The 19697-nt window shown below is 37.5% G+C and overlaps 1 protein-coding gene across 2 annotated transcripts in view; it reads right to left on the reverse strand.

Moving 5' to 3' along the window:
* The window catches only part of hdlbpa (high density lipoprotein binding protein a), a 51801-nt gene extending 39314 nt beyond the window's left edge, over positions 1-12487 (reverse strand). For both annotated transcript variants that reach the window (XM_039766602.1, XM_039766611.1), the window contains exons 1-3: positions 12400-12487; positions 4441-4510; positions 3557-3670 (exon numbers count right to left, since the gene is read on the reverse strand). In XM_039766602.1, coding sequence (XP_039622536.1) covers positions 3557-3632 — 76 coding nt within the window. In that variant the 5' untranslated portion in view covers positions 3633-3670; positions 4441-4510; positions 12400-12487. The remainder of the gene's footprint in view (positions 1-3556; positions 3671-4440; positions 4511-12399) is intronic.
* Between the last annotated feature and the right edge of the window lie 7210 nt (positions 12488-19697).

A 19697-nucleotide genomic window follows, 5' to 3' on the forward strand; every position in this document is an offset into this window, starting at 1 on the left:
GTTGTCCTGCTTAAAGATGAACCGTCACCCCAGTCCGAGGTCAAGAGCGCTCTGGAGAAGGTTTTCATCCAGGATGTCTCTGTACATTGCTGCAGTCATCTTTCCTTTTATCCTGACTAGTCTCCCAGTTCCTGCCGCTGAAAAACATCCCCACAGCATGATGCTGCCACCACCATGCTTCACTGTAGGGATGGTATTGGCCTGGTGATGAGCGGTGCCTGGTTTCCTCCAAAACGCGACGCCTGGCATTCACACCAAAGACTTCAATCTTTGTCTCAGACCAGAGAATTTTGTTTCTCATGGTCTTAGAGTCCTTTAGGTGCCTTTTGGCAAACTCCAGGTGGGCTGCCATATGCCTTTTACTAAGGAGTGGCTTCCAACTGGCCACTCTACCATACAGGCCCGATTGGTGAATTGCTGCAGAGATGGAGGTCCTTCTGGAAGGTTCTCCTCTCTCCACAGAGGACCTCTGGAGCTCTGACAGAGCGAGCATCAGATTCTTGGTCACCTCCCTGACTAAGGCTCTTCTCCCCCAGATCGCTCAGTGTAGATGGCCGGCCAGCTCAAGGAAGAGTCCTGGTGGTTTCGAACTTCTTCCACTTATGGATGCTGGAGGCCACTGGGCTCATTGGGGCCTTCAAAGCAGCAGAAATTTTTCTGTAACCTTCCCCAGATTTGTGCCGAGACAATCCTGTCTCGGAGGTCTACAGACAATTCCTTTGACTTCATGCTTGGTTTGTGCTCTGACATGAACTGTCAACTGTGAAACCTCATATGGACAAGTGTGTGCCTTTCCAAATCATGTCCAATCAACTGGATTTACCACAGGTGGACTCCAATTAAGCTGCAGAAACATCTCAAGGATGATCAGGGGAAACAGGATGCACCTGAGCTCAATTGTGAGCTTCATGGCAAAGGCTGTGAATACTTCTGTACATGTGCTCTCAGTCTTTTTATTTTTAATAAATTTACAAAAATCTCAAATAAACTTTTTTCAGTGTCATTATGGGGTTTTGTGTGTAGAATTATGAGGGAAAAAAATGAATTTAATCCATTTTGGAATAAGACTAATATAAAATGTGGAAAAAGTGAGGCGCTGTGAATACTTTCCAGATGCACTGTATATGCAGCAGAGTCATCTACATCAAAAGTAGCTTGCAAGTAAATTTCAAAAATCTTAATTCAGTTGAAAAGAAAAATTGGGTTCTATGTGCTTGATCATGTCTACACAGATTGCTGCAAGTCAAGACAAAGATTTGCAAAAACAAAAAAAAGATTTAAATTTAAATTTGATAGTACAGTTTGTCCCATGCAGCATTTGCCTCCTAACGATTTTCACCTTTCTCCTAAGGTTAGAGCTATTGAATTTGTCTGCAATGTTTCCTTATGATCCTTTTTGAATGGTACAAGATTTTTCAGCAGCTTCAACCGCATTTTAAATTTGACTGCCTCCCTTTTATATTCATCAGTCTAAAATTTTCAGACTATTTTAACGTGGAAGCATTTTTACATACATAAAAGGACATTTTGCATTACCAAACACACGGATGTTTGTTAGGTGCATTTTCAGAAGGCCTTAGGTCACAGCCAGCCAAACACCAAATTTAGTTTCCTTTGCTTTCCATACCACCATGAATGGAACTGTAAGCAAAGGAGAGGGTCACCAGCACACTGCAGACATGTGCTAACACTGTTTGGCAAAATATATCAACTATAACCATGTACCAGTTGCAGACAATGTTTGAGGACCAATAATTCCAAAACTGCAATTTCAGGGGTTCACTGGGTTTAAGGGCAGGAATAAAAAGACCTCATCAAAATCCTAAAATCCCCCATAACCTACAAATAAATTACTTATGACTTAAACCTTAAAATAAAAACTGTTACAGGTGTATTATAGTAGGGATTTCTGCTCCATTCAGGCCACAAAGACAGCCAACCAAAAAGTTGAAGCTACAGTATATTAAACCACCCAGAGGCTATTGAGAAAGATATCCCTAGAACACTCTGTGCAAACATAAGAGAAGCCACAGACAGGCCAACAATCACTTTGAAGGAACTAGTGATCAACAGGGGTTGGGGAGAGGGAAAAAAAAAAAAGGTAGTCCAGTTTACCATATTAACAGCTCTGCAGGACACTGGCCTGTATGGAACAGCGGCACAAAGGAAGCCATTACTCAAATCAGAACAGGGCAAACATATGCCTGGGGATTAGTTAGACAGTTCTATATTGGCCTTTTCAGACCAAAAAAAAAAAAAAATCAAAATCTCAACTGAAACAAATCACCTTTTGGCAGAGTCCAAAAGATATATGGCATACACCTACTAATACCACAACACACCATAACTACAATGAGGCATGATGATGACAGAATTATAACTGATGGGTTGCTTATAATCAGCTGGAACGAACTAGTTAAATAGAAGGTTGGATAGATAGTGTAAAATAAAAGCTAACACTGTATGACAACCAACCCTGAGGAGATATGCTCTGGAGAGGAGAGGAATGAAGGTCAGATGGAACAAGACAGAATGTGTGTGCAAATGAGGGAGGTCAGTGGAATGGTGAGGATGCAAGGAGTAGAGTTGGCAAAGGTGGACAAGTTTAAATAATTGGGATCAACAGTACAGAGTAATGGGGAATGTGGGAGAGGTGAAAAGAGTGCAGGCAGGGTGGAATGGGTGGATAAGTTTCAGGGGTAATGTGTGACAGACGGGTATCAGCAAGACTGAAAGGGAAGGTCTACAGGATGGTAGCGAGACCAGCGATGTTATATGGGTTGGAGACAGTGGCACTGACCAGAAAGCAGGAGACAGAGCTGGAGGTAGCAGAATTAAAGATGCTAAGATTTGCACTGGGTGTGAGGAGGATGGATAGAATTAGAAATGAGTACATTAGAGGGTCAGCTCAAGTTGGACTGTTGGGAGACAAAGTCAGAGAGGCAAGATTGCATTGGTTTGGACATGTGTCAAGGAGAGATGACGAGTATATTGGGAGAAAGATGTTAAGGACAGAGCTGCCAGGTAAGAGGAAAAGAGGAAGGTCTAAGAGGTAAGAGAGGACATGAGGTGATGGGTGCAACAGGAAAAGATGCAGAGGACAGAAAGATATGGAAAAAGATGATCTGCTGTGATAAATCCTCACGGGAGCAGCTGAAAGAAGAAGAGTATAAAGATCAAACAGTTAAGTTTCATGCCTAGTATTCTATAATAAATTTTGCAGTGGGGACTAAACTCAGATTCTTGAGCTGGGAACACTTAAACACCAGGTTGATTGACACTCATTGGGAAACTTTTTTTTTTTAATCCCACACCAAAGTCAACTAAACCTTGAGAAAATTCCTGTTAAGTTGAAAGTTTTATCAAATCTCTTGGCAAAATTTTTGAAGTATTTTGGACAGGTATAGTACAGAAGCAATTAAATTTCACTGTATCACAGTAAAACAGATTAAGATATTAATAGCATTTACACATACCCAAACTTGGGTAAAATGCGGAGTATTTGATATGGAATTCTGAAAGTGAACAAGTTTTGGCTGTTAGTGTGAATACTTACCGCACTGCTGCTCTGGCAGAAGACCACTACGATGTTCAATAAAGCTTTCCTGTGTAAGCACGGCGACGGAGCTCATGGTCGAAATCCCACTCTACACGGAGTCCAAGTGTGCCACTGAGAGAGGAGAGAATTTAACTCTGTACAGGTCATTGCTGCAAGGTACATCTACCACAACCGGCTAGAGCATCGGTTTATAAAAGTGCCCATTTACACACCACATATTCCAAAACTATGCATTGATATATGCTTAAATTTCTTCTCTTGCAATGTAGCTAGATTACTTTTAGTGAAAGTTTCTCAAGTTTAAGCTTGACAAAGTATCATTGTTAATAGCCCACAATCAACAAACACTGCTAGCTAGCTTATCTTTTAATACATCTATCCCCATCCATTATCCAACCTGCTATATCCAAACTACAGGGTCAGGGGGGTCTGCTGGAGCCAATCCCAGGACGCTAGCCCACCAGTGTGTGTGTGTGTGTGTGTGTGTGTGTGTGAGAGAGATATTATACATCTCTTTTGCATTTTAAAACATAAAAGCAACTTCTGCAAAAGACACTAACTCAGGCTGCCATAAGCTAGATGTACTGTCAGAAAGGGTGTTTCTAAATATAGAGAGATTGCTAAGAGGATTTCCCAGCTAACCCTAAATCCCCATGCATCTGTTATTACAAAAACATGTTGAGTTTCCAGGGGAGGGAAAAAAAATCCAACAAATAGGCAGCTAACATGTATGCAAGTGACTCTAGAGAAGGAGGGTTGGGGTGGGGATTCTGCCTACTTCAATTAGGCTCATTCTCTAGAGGGCATGTATAGTGCCTCCATTTAAAAGTTATATTCTCACATGGAACAGAAAAGCCAAAAACAAAAAGTTTTACTCTTACCAGCTAAATGGTCATTTACCAGATAATCCGTCCTGTAAATCTTCCCGTCTGTCAACCTGCCAGCTTCTGTCTATAAAAGAACAAAGTGTCAAATTATAGCAAAAACACAGTCAAACAGTAGAGTTCAAGGACAGCATGGGTGCAAACAAATTGCAAAACTGCTCATTAAATAGTGACATTGTATCTCTTACCATGCACATCAAATGCATCTAGTACTCTTACTGTAGATGAAAGACGCGACTAAATTCTGTTTGAATTATGGCAGTTTTATACCAAAAGTTTGGAAATAAAGCTATAGATGGCAAAATTGTCTTTGGAGAGGAGATTTATCGAAGACCAGCAGGAGAACACAGCAGAACAGAGACAAGATCTGGCATTTTCAGCATAAATTGATGACATCTCACTTTCTTGTTCATTGCCAAAAAAACTGAGGAGCACAAACAGTACAGTATCTACACACAGATGCATGGTGGAGCACCGACTTAGAATTCAGCTATACTTGTATGATGTAACGCCTACACTCTCCAAAAACTGCCAGAGACTGGAAATTTCACAACAGACTGACACTTTAGTCTAAAAAGAAAGACAGACTTTTCTAGGGTTCCCGAGACTCTGAAAATATAAGAACGGCATTAAATATTTGTTTGCGTTGCATTATCTTCTGTGGCCATTTTTGGGAAGATGATTAAATTTAAAAAAAAAAAAAAAAAATGTTAAACATGATGATTGGCCCGAGTAAAAATATAAATTTTTGGATTAATCATTTTTCATTTAAATGATTTGATCAATTTTTAAAGTCAACATCGACCTCATGAATCTCTATCCTGTGCAATTACTGTATGCAGATTTTTTCTTATCTTTGCTTTTGGCATCTGATCCCGTAGATGATGCTAATGCGCCTCTTAAACCTTTCAACAAACTTTATATAAAATAGTAAGCCTTTTTAACTCAAATCAGCATCTTTGACACTTGGATGTGTGGACTTAAGGATTCAAATGTGTTGGTAAAGAACGACTGGAAAAAAGCAAAGCTATATGTAGCCTCTGCAGCTCAGAACTTAAAGAAAATACAAACAAGCAAAGCCTAAACAATTTGCACTTCAGACTGTTTAGCTTCAAGTTTCCATTTAAGTCACCTCGTACCCAAGAAAATACACAATTTAATTTTTATAGTTTTAAAAAAAAAAAGTAAACTATAACAAAGTCAATACAATGTACAATTCCTTTCATAGTTTGATAAGCTTCAAGTCACCTCTTAATATCCTTGTGCTTAAAATGAAAGGGCTCATCTCTTCCTGCACTGCTGTATCTTTTTGTAGCTTGGATACCAAAACTGTACACAATACTCCAGAGGAGGCTTCACCAGTACATTAGTTTCAGCATAACCTTCTTGGACTTTTATTTTAGACACTGTGCTATGTAACCCAATGTTCCATTAGCCTCCTTATCAGGCTTTTGAACACTGTGTCAAGTCTACAACACCACTTCCTAAAATCCTTCACATAAGGTGCACTTTGTTTTCTGACCTTCCCTGCACATTTTTAAAAATTTGTACATGTAATACTTTACATTTACTTACAGTTCAACTGCCACAAATCTACCCAAGCCTGTATACTGTCCAAAGACCTCTAATGACTCAGCAGATAATATGCCAACTTAAACTTTTGTATTCCTATGCAAAACAGCAACAGCACTAACACTGATCCCTGAAAAAGACAATCTTTACTTACCCAGTTCTGATTAAGATTACTCATACCATAACCTTCTGCAGCCTGCGTTTAGTCAATTCTGCACTTGTCTATACACTAACACCTTGAACTCCCACTTTCAGTTTGATGCCCAGCCTCTAACAGCGCTACTTATCAAATACATGTTCGTAAAACAACCTCCCTCACCTGAGGTGATGCTAACTTAACATAAAACTCCTGTTTGTGCCATGTATTGCTCAATTTTTTCCTTAATTCTTTCCATTCATTTACCTGTGATGCATGTTAAGCTTAGTGGCCTACAGTATAGTTACGTGGATCTGCCAGATCACCCTTTTATAACAAGATAATTTGCCATTTTCCAGTTTTTCCAAGTTTCTCCAGGGCAGAAATACTTGATGCAAATTTTACAGAAGACTATATACCCATAATTATGTCCATACCGGACAGTTTGACATCTGTGGCACTACACTGATTACCTGTGTCATTCAGGATTGACTTTAAAATACTGCTTATGGTTTATAAAGCCTTAAATAATCTCACTCCATCTTATATATCGGAATGCCTGACGCGTTATATTCCAAATCGTAACCTTAGATCTTCAAATGAGTGTCTCCTTATAATTCCAAAAGCTAAACTTAAAAGAAGTGGTGAGGTGGCCTTCTGCTGTTATGCACCCAAAACCTGGAATAGCCTGCCAATAGGAATTCGCCAGGCAAATACAGTAGAGCACTTTAAAACACTGCTGAAAACACATTACTTTAACATGGCCTTTTTATAACTTCACTTTAACTTAATACTGATACTCTGTATGTTCAATTCTTCATAATAATTATTCACAGTGGCTCCAAAATCCATACTGACCCCTACTCTCTCTTCCGTTTCTTTTTCCGGTTTCTTTGTGGTGGCGGCCTGCGCCACCACCACCTACTCAAAGCATCATGATGCACCAACATTGATGGACTGAAAGCCAGAAGTCTACGTGACCATCATCAGGTCCTTCCATGAAAACCCTAAATACAAAAGAGGACTGTTTGACTTATGTTAGGTAGATTGCCCAGAGGGGACTGGGCGGTCTCTTGGTCTGGAACCCCTAAAGATTTTTTTTTTCTCTCCAGCCTTTGGAGTTTTTTTTGTTTTTTTCTGTCCACCCTGGCCATCGGACCTTACTCTTATTCTATGTTAATTAATGTTGACTTATGTTTATCTTTTATTGTGTCTTCTATTTCTCTATTCATTTTGTAAAGCACTTTGAGCTACATTTTTTTGTACGAATATGTGCTATATAAATAAATGTTGATTGATTGACGGGTGTGGAGCAGGCTCCTGTCAATCATTGAGAATCCACTGCATTCACTGAACAGTTACCTCCAGACAGAGGAGCAGCTTCAGCGACAGACTGAGATCTTTCCTCCCCCACACTATGCGACACTTCAATTCCACCCAGGGGTGGGGGGTAAACATTAACATTATACAATGTTATTGTCAGTTATACCTGTCTTGCATGCTCAACCTTGCATTTTTTAACTTGCACTGCATTTTTATCACTCTTTAATATTGTTTTTATCAGTATGATGCTGCTGGAGTATGAATTTCCCCTTGGAGATTAAAGTATCTATCACTAAATCTCCAAAATCACTTGGAGGTTACCTGACCCTTGTGATTTGTTTCACTTCAACTTATTTAATCCAAGATGTACTTCTCCCTCTACAATTTCCAAATCTTTCAGTACCTCCTTAGTAGTCCCAATTGCTGCTTGGAGGTTATCCACTTCCTCACATGTAGAGCATTTGGTAGTTCACAGTATATATATTTTAAATTCCCCTTTAGTATTCCACATACAGTTAGTCTTCCTTGACTGTCATTTTACTACCAAAAACAAGTCACCTGCAATATTCCTCCCTAACAGACTTTCAGAGTCCCTAATATTCTTCAGGGTTGCTCTCAATCCCCATAGTTACCACTGGTGTTTAGTCTTTTACACCTTATAAAGCATTTAACTTTGTTTCTTGCAGCTTCATTTTCAACTCCTTATTAACCCACTGCCAAGTTTGTTCCAAATTTTAGGATGCATTGGTCCTGCATTATATGCAATACATTTTTAAACCTGTTCCACTTCTCCTTGACTGTTTCTACACTTATCACCTCTGTTTCTCTTTTAGACTGTTCCACATTTGTTCAAAATTCTCCCTAACAAAGTTTGATTGAAAGTTTCAGTCATTGCACTGAGAACTGCATTTATGTCACTTAAATCCTAGAGGCGCAACCATCCCTAAACCAGAACAGAATTCATGGTGATTACAACATGCTGAATCTACATAGACCTCCCTCATCCCATGCTGGTGCTTTAACATTTAAAAATAAATAAAGTTTAAAAACTCCTACTCTCATACTCTAATTGAGAGGATAGCCGCATTAATATTCAAGTAGGTAAAGTCCCCCATAACTATAATATCCCCCGTAAACATTTTTTTAATAATAAAAACACTCTGAAATTATGGTCTGCATTGGAAAATATTGTATGTTCCTAAAACAAGGCATCTTTTCCCTAATGCTTTTCCAGAAGAATCCAGACATCATTAAGATGAGGCTTGTCACCCAACTTGCATAAACAGCAAGTCTAACAGAATTGTATAATCCTTTCTAAACAATATTTAGCCATTTTTATTCATCCCCATCTTTATTAAACCAGGTTTCTGTTATTGCTATAATAGAATTATGATCAGCTACATACAACTCCAACTCATTAATTTATGCAATACTTCTAGAATTAAATGGGCTACTTATTTTACTTCAGAACTTAAACTTTGGGTTAGAATTTACATTACCATTTGTTTCACTACTACTGTTCACCCTTTTATGTGGCACTCTTTGGCCTCTCCTAAACTCCTATGAAAATATCACCTAAAACCATGCACAAAAGTAACACTTGAATTGCTTTCATATTTTTAAGGTAATAGATATTCTGCAAACAGGACTTGACATCCACACTCCATCTACTGGCTCCTGGGACAAACATCAAACTGAAGCAGCGTCAGGACAAATTTAACAGGCAGCAAAGGAAATTCACGTTTTGGTACATGCAGGATTACAATACACATAAAGGCAATGTTATTTTTAATTCCTAATTAATATGCATACATAAATAGATTACAGAAAAAACTTACACAATGCAATGCCACAGGATCACACCTTAACAAGCCAAACACTTAAGGTTGTTGGCTCTGGCAGCTCTTCGCTTGCTTTTTCAGGATCTGGTAAGAGTTCTAGGGCTGGTTAGGAATTCCTAACAAGTACCAAATGCCTGCCTGTGATGTAAAGTGAACCACAGTACTTCTAATACTAAGGGATTGGTGTGGCATGAAACTCTAGCCGAGTAAACGCATTTTACATTTTATTTAAAATAAAGCTGCCAGCTACTTACAAGGTCAATATTAACAAATGGCAAGAAACATTGAGATCTTAATGAATTCAGAATTTCTTAAAATGTAGTTCACCTCTTAAGATACCTGGAAGTGTTTAAGATATGTTTGTACTGCAGATATACATTTTAAAAATCTCAAATACACTTTAAGACCTTAAATTGACCTCTGATTTTAAGATATCAAATTTAAAGACAACTTAAACTGTATACAGCAAGTCACACTAAAAACATTACTTCAGTTTTGAAATCTCTTAAATTTTGCATCTGAAAATTGAAGTCTCAGTTTTTCTTAGAATAACATTCTGATAATCTTAGGATCTCAAAATGGAGTATGGCTTGCCAATGACATACATGTACATTGAGATTGCAATTGGGGCATAGATGCGGTGAACCAAACACTGGCAATGATCAGGAAACCTTCTGACTTAAAATCTCAACACTTAAAACTACACTGTACTACCTGCTTAACTTAGCCAATTTTAAAACTTTTGCTGCCAATGGTAATGCTACGACTCTGTCATACCTGAAGTATCCATTTAACTTCCCCAAGAAAATGTGTACTACAACAAACAAACACCATAACCCCTCAGATCTTTTAAACGTAATTAAAATAGAAAAAATGGGCTACTTCATTATTGTACAATTTCTCTTTTGAGTCATTAGCATTTTGACTTACCCACCTAAAGAAAAAATTTGAAAAAGGGGAGAATTAAATCGGTGGATTACAACGTGATTAAGGAGATGAAATTAAAATAAAATGGCATAACAAATTAATGGATTTTTTTTACATTGCCAATGTTACTTGGTTAACAGCAGACAGCTACCTCAACTAAAGGAATGCCTCACATCTGGTGGCGTTAGAGGCTGCAAATGTAAATAAATGTTAAAAGCATACCATAAACGTGGACTTCATTCTCCTTATTTGAAGTTTACCACTACTTTCCAAAAAAGACAATGTGCAAGATATAAAACTTAGTATCTGAACAATTGGAGAAATCAACTGGGACTTACTAGATTTAGTAAAATTTCATGTGCAGGATGTTAGCTTATCAAAGTAGTCCACTCCTCACAGGCAATACTGCACAGGAAGGCACACAAATCATACACATTTTAGCATATTGCTGTGCTTTCTAAATATTCAGATTCAAAACAAATAGCAATCCATGTTAAACCAGGGACAAGATTTATTGATAACGTATACCAGTGCACTAGGCAGGCATAATTCTACCAATCTCTGTTAAATTGCATTGGGAAGGATAGATGTCTGAAACCCAGCCATGTCTGTAGCATAAAAAAAAAACAAATAAAATGTATATTTTCCCCATTCTTTAAAAAAAAAAAAAAAAAAAATCTCAACTCCAGTGGCAAAATGAGCAAGTATTAGTCAAACATGGACCTTGCGTCAAACTCAGCATTCATTCTGCATCTGAATGTTTGCTACAAGTACATAAATTAGTACAAAATGGACTACAAAACTGATCTTGCAGCCCATATTAGATTAATATCTAAAACGCAGAGATATTTGGGGACATCTGCCTCAATAGCAGAATTAGGATTGTCCACTCACTATGAACTAAATTTCACTTATCACATGTTACATGTATCATGTTTGCCTGGAATGATGCATTCTCCTACAAGCAAAAATCTCATGCATGTGTACAAATTTTGCACACATTGTTGGACACTACTAATTAAAATTACATAGACACAACTTAAGTCAAAGACTGAATAATTATGTAAAGTGGAGGATGGACTAAGTTAATACACCTTGAAAGAGATTAATTCAACCACAAAAAAGTGCACCACCCAAGTAGTGCTAAGATGGTAAGCAAGGGTGGTAACAGCACTATAAACTTGCCAACTGGATATAGGTTTCCTCAACGGGTGTCAATGGCAAGCTATGCATGCACCATCCAAACGGAGAATGAACTAAAACCGCTGTCCCTTTAAATGTGCAGAGTGCCAGCTCAGCACATCCACTTGCTGCCTAATCCACTTACAAAGAACTGCAGTACACCCCTCGCCACAAAAATAAACATATGTATAAAAGGTGTCAGTCTTCACACAAGAGGAGTCTCAATGAACTAGTGGTCTACGTCTATGGTTTCAACTGAAAAAAAATGGAGAATGATAGTTTAGAAATTTCTAATGCATAAGTTAAGGTCAGGTGTGATAATCAAAACGACATTGAAGGTGGCCACGTCATTAAACTTGCACCATATGAAATCGCTCTGATTTGTGCGGTTACTTTCGGCTGCAACTGGTACCGTCTCTAAAGTCACAAATACAACGAAGGGCAATATTCCAGAATTCTAAATCTCAAACATCCACTATATGAAAGGATGCCCAGCCCCAGTATACGCGTTTAAAACATCAAGAACAAAATATACTAAACTTCAAAAAAAACTTCACAAAAACTTGGGCCCTGAGCATGCGCAGTAACAACACAATCTGGGTGGTAAACCACGTAGGAAAAAAAATCTCAAAGTTGTCGAATTAACATAAAAATTGTATAAACAACGAACTCGGCACGAGTACGTTGTACTGAAATAAATACTAGCCGGTCATCAACTGCTTCAGACACGCGACCGTTCTCAACTTCAGTTCTAGTTCGAGAATCACGACTGCATACCATCACAAAGTCCACGTAAGCAGTTCAGCGCTGCGCTCATGAGAAACCGACATGGACGTCGACTTCACACAACACGGCTTCGATACGCCGCCGCTAAGGAAGGAGCTCGTTGCTGTCAGAACCCCAGAGAAGCGCTTTGCTTTCCATCTGCTTGGGGAATTCTGTGATACTACACGTCTACATTTTGATTACACTTACTCTGTTTAGGTGTTCCTGTCAGCCCTCACTGGTGAGAAGCTCTGAAACTCCAGATAGTGAAAGACCGGCCTCTGTGAGGGAGGCTTTATAGAAAGATCTGGCGGCCAATGACATGCCGAGACGTCATCGTCGGATCGCTCGGGCGCGCGCCCGCTTGCATGCTCAGTCGCTCGCTCATTTGCTCACACAGTCGGGATTGCGCATACTTGCACGGACAGATTTACTTACCAGTTATAAGCATTGATGAGTGTGGGCAGACAATTCTTACATTATTTGCACAACTTAAATTTTAGCAACACCTTTAATAATTTTGGTATTGTGTATGATGCACCAATAGAATTGAATTAGATTCCAAAGTTCGAAAGATCTACCGCGTATTATTTGGCTATATTATCTTTAAGTATGATAATTTGTGTTTAAGAGAGTGAAACTTTTGACCAAAAAAAGGTGGTCATTCAGTTCATCAAGAGCATATAGTTAGGTAATTTCAAAGCTGTCCCATTATACTTGATCATTTAAAAGTTGTAAAAGTTTTTGGTTTAACTACAATGCTCTGAACTGGTTTACCTATTGCACAGGTTAATGTGAAGAAGCTTTTCCTGGATTTACACTGGCATCTCAAGTAAATTAACTGTTTTAAATTTAAAGGTTCTATTGAACTTGCTTTTTGAAGTTAACTGTGTCTTTTAGAAATGTGAAGAATTGGATTTGGTCCTTTGGTTCAAGATTAAAGATGTTTAATTTCCTGAGCCTGTACTTTTGGTCAAGGGATGCCTTAATTTCTAAAAAGCTTCAAGAGCTCCCAAGACTTTTTGTGTTACACCGTAGGCAAAAAAGCACACAGTACTTCAGATGTAGTCTCATTAGTGAAGTACATGGTTTAAGACCAAAATCCCTTGATTTATATTAAACTTTTTTTACACTTTAATCTAATGTTTTCTCTGTTTAATTGAAACTATGCATTGCCAGAACGTTAAAATTGTTGTGACCATGTAAACCTCACAATCCTTTTCAAAGGTTGCTTACTGTATGCCATTGTCATTTATAATTAATATTAATTTAGCATGCGTGTAGTGATTTAGTTTTCTATATTATAGTGCATTTACAGTTGTGTTTGTATAGTTAAAATAAAATGTTTCAATCTTTCTGAATTGCTGCTGCTATTTCCTTATATGTGCTGTCTTTCCAACTTTAATGTAATGTGTACATTGAAGCTGCATACAACTCTAAAACCATAATTAAGTTTGCAGACATTATAATGGAGGTGGACCTCAGCTTACAAAATGGAAATATGGTGATTGGCAGATTGGTGCAAGTGCAACAATCTGCCTCTTAAAGTAGACAAGACAAAACAGGTTGTTACTGTCCAGACTCCACTCCGCATCAAGAGCTCTGCTGTGGAATTGGTCAAGAGCACTAAATTAAATGGTGTGAACCTGGCAGTAGACCTTACTTGGTCAATTAACACCATCTTCATAGCTAAGAAGGCACAGCACCATCTCCACTTCCTTCAGTGGGTCAGGAAGACAATCCTACCTCCCCCCATTCTCACAATGCTCTACAGAGGCACCATTGAGGGTGCTATGACTAGCTGCATTCCTGTCTGGTTTAGGAACTGCAGTGTCTCTGACCATAAGGTCCTTCAATGGATACTTCACTCAGCAGGCAAGATCACCTCTTTGCCCTCTATTAAGGATAACTTTATATATCGTTGCATCTGCAAAGCCAATATAGCATTGTGAAGGACTGTTCCAACCACTCTCATGGTCTCTTTGTCCCACTTCCATCTGGTAAAGGCACTATATCATCCAAACCAGTTCTGTCAGGTTGTGTAACAGCTTCTACACCTTCCCACAGATCTGTTCCTAGTAACTTATTTATATGCAGAGTATTTGTTACAATAGTTATTACTATAGATTTATTAATATATTTATTATATTAAAGTTCTTTACCTGCTTTGCACTTGTGCTGTGGCCCTGGGGAATGTTATTTTGTGCCACTGTATGTTGCAGTACTGTTTATGGATTTTATTACAATAAAACCAGTTGACTTAATCTGCAAATTTCATAAATTAACTTACTATATCACGGTTTATGTCAATAATGGAAAGTTACATTCCAATGACAGATCCCAAGGGAATGCAATAATGACCTCACCCTATGCAAGGAATTCTCCTGTTAATGTGTATCTTTAGTCTGTCAGTCATTTTCCAACCCACTATATCCTAACACAGGCTCACAGGGGTCTACTGGAGCCAATCCCAGCCAACACAGGGCGCAAGGCAGGAACAAATCCTAGGCAGGGATTTGGACTGTGGGAGGAAACCGGAGCACCTGGAGGAAACCCACGCAGACACAGGGAGAACATGCAAACTCCATGCAGGGAGCACTCTGGAAGTGAACCCAGGCCACTATTCTTTATCTTTGGCCAATTACTCACCTTAAAATGCAGCTTTGGAATCTACCACTGATATCAATGGTTTCTGAATTCTTACTCATTGCAGAACTGCATCAATGTTTTTTTTAAATCTCAGTAAATTATGTTGTAGTCTTAGCTTTTATCCACTACTCTAGTTGCCTGTTCATAAAAAGCAGACAGACTGACACTTTACTTTTTACTTTTATTTCATTGCAGACAGTATGAACCAAAGATATTTCATGTTTTGTTTGGTCAACTTAATTTCATTTGTAAATATACATCCAGTTCTGCATTTCAGGCCTGTAATACATTCCAAATTTAGACCAGCAATAAGGTAAAATAATTAAATAATGATGCTATTTTAAACAGGTGATGTCAACAGGTGACTATAATTATGATTTGGTATAAAAGCAGTATCCGCGAAAGGCTGAGTCTTTCAGGTGTAAAGATGGGCAGTGGATCTCCAGTTTGTAAACAAATGTGTGAGAAAATTATTAAAATGTTTAAAAATAATGTTCCTCAAAGAAAGACTGGAAGGGATTAACATATTTCTCCCTCTGCAGTGCATAACAGCATTAAATGATTCAAGGAATCAGGAGGAATTTCAGTGCATAAAGGGCAAGGGCGCATGCCTAAGCTGAACACCCATGATCTCTGATCTCTCAGATTGCACAGTATCAAGAACTCACTCATTAATACCTAATATAACCATATTGGCAAGGGATTACTTTTGTCAAACCTTTGTCAGGCACCACAATACAGAGTTACATTTACAAATGCCACTTAAAACTTTACTGTGTAAAATAGAATCCTTATGTTAATCATGTCCATAAACGGCAACAACTTCTCTGGGCTCAGAGGCATCTGGGATGAACCACCACACTTCGCTGTTAGAAATGGACGCTGTGTGCCCCAGACCAAAGATGAAAAGGACCATCAGCAACAAGTCCAAAAACCAGGGTCTGTCATGGTATGGGGTTGTGTCAGTGCTCTTAGCAATGTTAATTTATACTTCTGTGATGGCAGCAATAATTCAGAAAAGTACACTGAGATTTTAGAGCAACATTTTCTGTGTTTAAGGCAGCATCTTTTCCAGGGACACCCATGCCTTTTTCAAAAAGACAATGCAAAACCACATTCTGCATACATTACAAAGGGATGGCTGCAGAAGAGGATATGGGTACTGGACTGTCTCCAATAGAGAAAATGTGGAGAATTTTGAAACAAAAAGTGCAACAATAACCCTGTATTGTTTCACTCCTAAAGACGTGTGTTTGCAGAAAGAATGGGATAAAATAATACCCGAAATATTTCATCGGTATCCTCAGTGTCAAGATGTCTTAAGTGTTGTAAAAAGGAATTGCAATGTTACAAAGTGGTGAACACTTTATCATCCCAATTTTTTTTTAATGCGTTGTAGGCCTGAAATGCAAAAATGGAATGTGTATTAACAAATCAAATGAAGTTGAGCTGACAAAACATGAAATATCTTGGGTTTATACTATAGTTCATTTGCTATTTGGACTAATTTAATAAAACAGTACCCAATACGTGCAGTTTGTTTTCCATTCCAAAGCAATTATTTTTACTCTTTTATTTTTGACTCCTTCCAATCCTTATTATTGTGTAATTTTTTTTTACTATTTTTTTTTTATCTTATCCTTGCTTTTGGCACAATGGATAATGCTGTCAACTTACAGAACCAGCATAAAAACTTTGACTACAGTGTCTGGCCATTGTCCAGGTGCAGTCTGCACATTTTCCGGTATATAAATGGGTTTTCCTCTGTTATTTCTTCCAAAGATGTGAGCTCTTGATTAATGGGTAATTTCAAATTGGCCCCTTGTGAGTGTGGGTGTGTATATAAATTGGTTCTGCAATGACTATCGCCCATCCAAGGCTGGTTCCTACCTTGTATCCAGTGCTGTTTAATAAAGAGCCCCTGTGAACCTGAATTACATTAAATGAGTTTAATAATATGTATGTGTGTATGTTATATTGTGCTTAATGACATGTTTTATAACATATTTTCTGAAATCCTTTCTTTAAACTCGTTTTTGCAAGAAAGTGTTGCATTGACAGAGAAATGGAGCATGCAAACCTGGATAAGAAGTCAGTCCATTACAGCACACAGTCAGTCACACATCGATATGCGCATACTCTCTTTTCATACGCACACATACATTTACACTGCAACACTTTTTTGATGCCAAATAAGCTAACATGAGCATTTTTGGTATCACAATGAACTTTTATTATCTGACTATTGTTTAACTGATGGAATATATGTTGCATGAATACAGAACAACATAAGACAAAATTTGTTATAAATAATATTGGATATGCTTTCAGAATAGATATCATGCCAATTTATTCTGATTCACACCCCTATGACCTGGCATTAGGATGGGCATCTGGCTTTATAAAGTCTGGTAAAAGTGGCAAATGGCCAGCCTTGGTGAGTACAGAAAATGGCACTTAAACCAACAGAGAGAGCATTTATCCTGACTAGTATTTGCAAAGTAAATTAAAAATTCATAGATTACATTCATTATCATGCCTGCGTTTTAGGTAAAAGTCAGAAACCACACCTGGACAAGAAGTCGTTAAAAATGTAATAATTTTAAACTTAAGTGTTACCATTTCTAATTTTAAATTACTCATGTGGTACATAGGCATTCACAGACAGAGAAACACAATGTTATCTGCACATTACATTTTAAAAATAATGTTGTTAACCTGTTGCAGATATACTAAAATTAAATAAATATGGTAGCATGTAATTAAGTCATAAGTAAATTTTAAACATCTTAATAATCAGTCTATTTGGCTTTAAATATAATCTAGGAAAACAGCTTTTATTGACTTGTATCAAGATTATATTTTGCTTGTCAGAGACATTACTGAGGTATCTTCATCATGCCTCCATGACAAGAAACATTAAGGCACTAGTCACTTATTATATGTGAAAATCTAACACATGCATAATCATTGACTTCCTTGCTTACTATTCAAAAAAGAAAATAAAATTTAGTGCAAAAACATGATATTGTGAACTGTTGTTTTGTGAAAGAAAAATCATGTGATGTTGCAATATGATTAATGTTCCAACATTTTCCTTTTACATTTATTCATATATATTACTTATATATGTTCAATTTAATTTTGTGTGTAATACCATCTGCATCTAAATAATAATGTTATAAAAGATCTACATTCAGCATTCTGACCATATAACTGCAGAAAAATACTCTTTTGTTGGATCAGAATGCGGAAGATTAAATGAGTCTCTAAAGCAGATAGTGGCCGAGTTTGAGAGAGTGAGTACCACAAATGCAGTGGGACATTAGACAAGCATATCCTGAACATCTTGGATTTCTCAGAAATTAATACAGAGACATACAGGTATTCTGTGGTATTTGATTTCAACATTGGTAACAGGGCTCTGAATGTAATCTTAATGTCACCTAGCCAACTTATCTACCCAATGAATAACTCAGTACTGAAAATATTAATCAATGTGATATTCTGAAATATCTATAGATGACAGACAGAGATACAGTTTAATATTGTCCAATGGCTCATAATGTGTGGGTGACACTGTTAAGACTTTAATTTTGTTTCTGATAGGCAGTTTGCCTCCCCCGGGGAGGAAAGTTGGCATGATATTTTATTCCATTATTTTAAATTCTTACAATAAACATACACTTCATTTTCTAAAATTTCTACATTTCCTACTCTTAAAGAGAATTATAAAGTATCACAGTATTACATAATATTTCATGAATCATGTACTGTCCTTGAAGGATGATTTTTTTGCATTTTTATTTTTTCTTCTCCATTCCCCAGCCAACAATCCAACTTGAATGATTCAAAAAAGATAGATTATGCCATAAAACATACAAAGTGTTAAGCATCATTAAAGAGGTGATCAGGGATTTCACAGATATTTTGCCTCACTATGGAAGGGGACTGGAGATTGGGAGTGAACTCATATTAATGCCATGCTGTCTGTCACAGAAGTACAACAGAGTCAAAAAGTATTCAGACTCCTTCACTTTCTGTACTTTATTGTGTTGTATATTTAATTTTAAATAAATGAATTTGCCATTTTTGCCCATCAATCTACACTCAATTACCCATAATCACAAAGTAAAAACATATTTTCAGACAGGTGTTCAGACCATGATATTAATAATATTCAGACCATTAATTCAGCACTTTGTAGAAGTCCTAACAGAATACAATAACACTGTCCGTCTTGAGAGGCGCTGCTATTTCTCTAAGATTATAAATAACAATGCTAGTAATCCCAGAGTCTTATTCTCGACGATTGATACCTGCTAAACCCAGGTAACTCAAAGGAATGCCTCCTAAGTACCTCCAGTAAAACCTGTGAGGCTTTTGCTGTATTTTTCAACCAAAAAATTAATGATATTAGAAATAACATAATATATCTCCCCAACACTAAGGATCCTTCTAAACCCCAGCATTCCGTTATAAACAAATTAAACTCTTTCACTAGGATAGATTTACCTGATTTACAAAAAATAATATCTCAATTAAAACCCTCCACCTGCGTCCTTGACCCAATACCAACAAATTATTTCAAAGAAGTATTGGGCATGCTAATTGATAATGTTCTTGACATAGTAAATCCGTCATTCGATACGGGGGTCTTCCCAGACTGTCTTAAGACTGCTGTAGTTAAACCCCTACTTAAAAAACATAATCTCGAACCCTCGGCTCTTGAAAATTTTAGACCCATCTCTAACCTGCCTTTCTTAAGTAAAATTCTGGAGAAGGCAGTCATTATGCAGTTAAATGACCACCTCAATAAACATGCTATTCTTGATAAACTTCAGTCGGGTTTTAGAACA

The sequence above is a fragment of the Polypterus senegalus genome, chromosome 1, assembly GCF_016835505.1.
Source record: "Polypterus senegalus isolate Bchr_013 chromosome 1, ASM1683550v1, whole genome shotgun sequence".
NCBI lineage: Eukaryota > Metazoa > Chordata > Cladistia > Polypteriformes > Polypteridae > Polypterus > Polypterus senegalus.